The 5,776-nt window shown below is 40.5% G+C and overlaps 1 protein-coding gene across 3 annotated transcripts; it reads right to left on the reverse strand.

Annotated features, from left to right (window-relative positions):
* Positions 1-1,469: 1,469 nt before the first annotated feature.
* LOC124005405 lies at positions 1,470-4,230 on the reverse strand. Of its 3 annotated transcripts, XM_046314647.1 has the most exons (8): positions 3,989-4,230; positions 3,046-3,116; positions 2,782-2,958; positions 2,630-2,691; positions 2,458-2,547; positions 2,329-2,370; positions 2,087-2,260; positions 1,470-2,007 (listed from the first exon to the last, which is right to left on the reverse strand). In XM_046314647.1, exons 1-8 carry the CDS (start codon positions 4,144-4,146, stop codon positions 1,972-1,974), a joined length of 810 nt encoding a protein of 269 aa, XP_046170603.1. In that variant the 5' UTR covers positions 4,147-4,230; the 3' UTR covers positions 1,470-1,971. The 3 variants fall into 3 exon arrangements, with proteins under 3 accessions (XP_046170603.1, XP_046170594.1, XP_046170612.1); XM_046314638.1 differs by having other exon boundaries at positions 1,470-2,260; XM_046314656.1 differs by lacking the exon at positions 2,329-2,370 and having other exon boundaries at positions 1,470-2,260.
* Between the last annotated feature and the right edge of the window lie 1,546 nt (positions 4,231-5,776).

Below are 5,776 nucleotides of genomic sequence, written 5' to 3' on the forward strand. Positions count from 1 at the left end.
TTTATCCTTTTTCTTCAGTGTGGCCCTAGTACTCTGTCATATAAACAAATACACATTCCATATGAATATAAAAACACAATGTGTAACATTATGTTCCTTTATTGAATAAGGACAAAACAAAGCAGGTAAACCATCAGCTCCTTTCGAAACTGAAGTCACAGTGACTCTACAAGATGGAAAGCACAGAATCCAAGCATATTATACAAAATGATACATACACATTCAAAGGTCTGTATATAACACACCCTGCATGTCTGCACACTAAAATAAATGCAGGACAAATCCATACACATCAACTGAACAGACAAATGAATGGATGCAGTAGCCTCCCTGCAGCCTTGTATTACACACAGTATACCGCACAAACATCATAAGAGGCCAAATTCGTAAAAAAACGAACCCAAAAAAAAAAAAATCCTCTGCCACCACAGGACATATTTAACCAAAATTGAAAGCACACATACTAACTAAAATAATTCAACACATATTGGTCCCTCAGCAGCCGACCACTGTCGTCATCAGGGAAGATTGCCGGATTGTCCCAGTCCATGGCTGGTGGCACTCTGGGGGCCCTCTCCTTCCTCAGGCAGGCCACATTGTGGAGGACAGCACAAGCCACAGTAATATCACATGCCCTAACAGGGCTGACCCTTAATTTGTGAAGGCAGTGAAAGCGTGCCTTCAGGAGGCCAAAGGTCATTTCAACTCTGGCCCTGGTCCTGGCATGGGCATGGTTGTAGGCCTGCTGTGCTTCCTGGGGGTCTGTGAAAGGTGTCAGGAGAAAAGGCTGGCAGCCATACCCCTGTCTCCCAGCAACACACCAGAGAATTCACCTGTCAACACAAAATCTCATCATTACTACCTCATAAACACAGTGATATTCTTGACACAGCCATGATGGTTATAAATAGGGGTTGTGTGGCTTACCTTGTGATAGGCACTGATAGATTTCAGAGGCCCGAAAGATTCTGGAGTCATGGACTGACCCAGGCCATTTTGCCACAACATTGCTGATCACACAGTCAGCATTGCAGACCATCTGAAATCATAAGATGAGGAATATTACACCAATCAATGCACATCACTGGCAATGCAGAGTGTTCGTCAATGGACAATATCAAAAAGTTATGTTCACCTGAACATTAATGCTGTGAAAGGATTTCCTATTCACAAAATCGGCCTCATGGGCACCTGAGGGGCTTTTATCCTTATGTGTGTGCAGTCCACTGCACCAATGACATTGGGGAAACCTGTCACACAAAGTAATGAGTATCCTACTATGTGTTAACAGTTGTCCTGTAATTTGTAGATCCTCTTACCTGCAATCCTATAGAACTCCTCTTTGATGTCACAGAGTCTTCTGTGGCCAGGGAAGGAGATGAAGACATCTGCTAATGCTTTGATAGCCAGACACACACTCCTTATTGTGCGGCAAATTGTGGCCTTGTTCAGCTGTTCTGCATCCCCACTGAGTACAGGAAGGCTCCACTAGCAAAAAAGCGCAAGGCCACACAAACCATTTGCTCCACACTCAGTGCATGGCTCCGTGCAGTGCGGTGCTTAATCCTGGGACCCAGTAGTCTGCATAGATACCTGATGCCATCTGCAGAAAACCTGTATCTTTCATATAGATGGTCGTCAGGGAAGGCCAGTGGGTCCAACCGGTCCCTGAAGACCCTTTCTCGCCTGAAGGCTCTCCTCAGCACAAGTGCTTCTTCATCCACCACATCTCGCACGAATGGGCATGCCATTGTCAGAGCAGAAAGGAACACACAATTTTGGGCCTTCATATAGGCTAGTGGCCACACCTGGTGCTGGGGGGGTGGGCAAAAGAGGGCGATGCCTTATAACGATGACTTGGTTGTACTGATTGCTGGGAAAATTAAAAAAAACTTAGAAAGATGCCACCGTCCTGTGTGCTCACAATAAGAGCTCATATGTCATGGCTCACTTGACTTTACGAGAATATACCTACTTTTTATTTTGAGCTGTGTCATCTTCTTGGAGCTGGGGGAGGAAATACAAATAATGATTAATACATTTGTGTTACAGTTAGCATACAGTGTACATTGAAGGCATATCTCACCTCCCTCTCAAGTTTTTTTATTTCAAGGTCCAGTTTCCTAATTGTCCTCTTTTTTATTTCGGACTCCAGTGCAAGATTTTCCATCTTTTTCTTCTTGTACTGAATGTCTATGTCTGCCAGTTCTATTTGGCGCCGGAGGTGGTTGCCATACAACTTTCTGATAGCTTGTGAGCTCTGTGAACACAATACAATTAGCGCAGCTGGAATTTGGCAGGATGTGGTGTCCTTTTATTAATACGCACTATGTTGCCAGGCTGGTTTTCCCACTGTATAGCATCTGGGTCCTGTAAAAGAAATTAGATTTTTTGATTTTGATGAGGACTCCTCACCATTGTAGAGTAAATAGTACTTTCACAGTCTTACCATGATACCTCATGCCTTCTGGAATCCAGAGAGATGGTCTCCTCCTCATCATCATCGTCTCCATCATGTGCTGTTGCTGCTGCACTGGGGCCTTCACCCTATCACATTTAATCTGATTCATATTGAAGCTAGTAGACAAGACATGCCAGGCCTACAGTATGCCTTTGATGGAGTACTCACTGGATCAGCATCGTCTGGTGCTTGTGCTGGTGGCTCTAACAGGAACACAGTGCTGCCAGACACTGCAAGGCAATAGGTAAACCAAAGTCAGACAGTCCAAATTGATTCAATATGAATGTGGTTGTATCCCATGTAGAGATGGAAGGACATACCTTGAATGAAGCGGGTGACATCTTGGGAGGAACCTATGCTCGTCTCTTTCCCCCCAGGGATCCCCTCTAAGACGGGCCTGCCTTTATTTAGCTCCAAGGCCATGTCCTCTGCTGGGGTAAGGTCAGCCTTTGGTGACCCACCACCCGTGCCTTGTCTGTGGGTATTCTTTTTCACTGCTAAAACAGTACAGACAATGTGTGAGCAGGCACCTTCTGGGTACAATATATGCTTGTGCTTTGTTAAATATTAGTCAGGGACCATACCATTCTGCAGAATGTTCTTGTATTTGATTTTGACCTGCTGCCATGTCCGTTTTGGCCCGTTCATGTTTAATCTATACACACACACACACATTTAATGGAGTCACACTGCAAAAAATTACTTGGTATTTTTGTCTTGTTTTCAGTAAAAATATCAAAAAAAAAAACTTAAATAAAGATGTATTTTCTTGATTTGCTAAATGACCTAGCAAAATAAGTATAGTTTAGACAAAAAAATATAAACTTTAAGTAAATGTGTGCTTAAAACAAGCAAATAAAAAATCTGTCAATATAATAAAAATTCTCTTGAAATAAGTTTACTTTTTCCATAAACACTTAATTTTAGAAAAGTTCTCGTTTCACTGGCAGATTCTTTTGCTTATTTTCCTAGGTAATTTTGCTCAAGAAAATATTCAAGATGTTTTTTAGATATTTTTTTTTACTGAAAACAAGACAAAAATACTAAGTAAGAAAGACATTTTTGAAGTGCAGTGAGCAACCGACTTTGGGTCCTTTGAAAGGCGCTATATAAATTAAAGTGATTATTATTATAGCTCATCTATTTATTCAATTAAATTTTATTTATATAGCACTTTTCACAATTGTTTCATTCTGTCAAAGCAGCTTTACATTAATGAAAGCAGGAGAAACACAAAAAAACGGTGGACAACATAAGAAGCAGAGTACAACGGCTAAGATTAAACCGTACTGAGCGTAGTAACGTTAAATAATAATGTAAGGCTTTAATAATAATTTATCATAGCTTTATACAGTGTGATGGACTTACTTTACACAATTTCACTCATATCTGCAGTGCATTTCAATTAAAAATTTAACCGTTTCATAATTACAGTACAACTGCGTTTTTGGAGATGTGAATTAAATATTTGAATTGTAATTGTGATGTTTCAGCGGAGCGGTGAGTGTGTAATTGTGCACTACTTACGCATTCAGGCGGTCTGCAATACTTTGCCACGCTTTTTCTCTTTGCTTTATCACTGTGGCGGTGTTGCCTTTCTTCTTAATTATATATTTTACCTCCTCGTATGCCTCCATGAGGATTTGTGCTTCCGACGGGGAAAAGTACGCGGCTCTAGTTGCCATGGTAAATCAGTTAATCTGTGATCTGTGGCGGGGTCTATTTGAGTGAGCCGTGAGCGCGCACCTATCCAGGATTGGTTTCACCTGGCTTAATTAATCCGTGTCTGCTCATCCTGGCTTGGTCGTTGTGCAACCAATTAAGCCTGGACGCACATGTTTTGGCTTCATTGAGCTCAGCTGAGTCATTTATCCCGGATGTCTTAATTCTACTTTTGTGCAACAGGCCCCTGCTCACATTGTTTTGTAGTTAAAATGTAAACAACAAAATGTAAACAACAAAAATAATATTGGAATGGTCTTCCCATTGTTTCCTATGGGGGAAATATAGGCATGTCTGTCTATTTCGCCAAATATCTCGCAATGTGTAAATTTAGATTTTTTTCATTTTTTTTTCAAGATTTTTTTCAAGGTGTAACTGATGTGAAATGGCGAGCTAGTTAGTGGGGTTCACGCTAATAGCATTTCAATCGGTGACGTCACTCGCTCTGAGACGTTGAAGTAGTTGTTCCCCTTGCCCTGCAAGGGCCTTGGCTTCTGTGTAGCGATGGTTAACCTCTAGCGTCGAGCAATCCCGTATCCGGGAGCGTAATCATAGCCTCAAGCTCATTACCATAACGCAACATTTCCTATTCATGAAAATCGCAAATGAAATGAAATAAATATATTGAAACACAAGCTTAGCCTTTTTACATTTACATTTACATTTAAGTCATTTAGCAGACGCTCTTATCCAGAGCGCCTTTTGATAACAACACTGTCATCTCAGATTTTCAAAATATGCTTTAACCAAAGCTACACAAGCATTTGTGTAAGAGTATTGATAGCCTAGCATAGCATTAAGCCTAGCATTCAGCAGGCAACATTTTCACAAAAACAAAGCATTAAAATAAAATAATTTACCTTTGAAGAACTTCATGTTTTCAATGACGAGACTCTCAGTTAGATAGCAAATGTTCATTTTTTCCAAAAAGGTTATTTGTGTAAGAGAAATCGCTCTGTTTTGTTCATCACGTATGGCTAAGAAAACAAAACAAAAATGCAGTCACTTACAACGCCAAACTTTTTTCCAAATTAGCTCCATAATATCGACAGAAACATGGCAAACGTTGTTTAGAATCAATCGTCAAGGTGTTTTTCACATCTATTCATCTATTTTTTACATCTATTCGATAATCTATCAGTGGTGGCAGCTGGCTTCTCATCAGAAGAAAACGGAAAAATACTGCAGCTGGAGATTATGCAATAATTGCGACGGAGGACACCAAGCGACCACCTGGTAAATGTAGTCTCTTATGTTCAATCTTCCAATGATATGCCTACAAATACGTCACAATGCTGCAGACACCTTGGGGAAAACATGGAAAATGTAAGCTGACTCCTAGCTCCTCCACAGCCATATAAGGAGTCATTGCCATGAGGCGGTTTCAAAAAATGCGGCACTTCCTGATTGTATTTTTATCTGATTTTTTTACTGTAACATCAGTTCTGTGGCACTCACAGACACTATCTTTGCAGTTTTGGAAACGTCAGGGTGTTTTCTTTCCAAAATACTTATTTTCCACCATAATTTGCAAATAAATTCATAAAAAATCCTACAATGTGATTTTCTGGATTTCTTTTTCTCATTTTGTCT

The sequence above is a fragment of the Oncorhynchus gorbuscha genome, linkage group LG02 (genome assembly GCF_021184085.1).
Source record: "Oncorhynchus gorbuscha isolate QuinsamMale2020 ecotype Even-year linkage group LG02, OgorEven_v1.0, whole genome shotgun sequence".
Classification (NCBI taxonomy): Eukaryota; Metazoa; Chordata; class Actinopteri; order Salmoniformes; family Salmonidae; genus Oncorhynchus; species Oncorhynchus gorbuscha.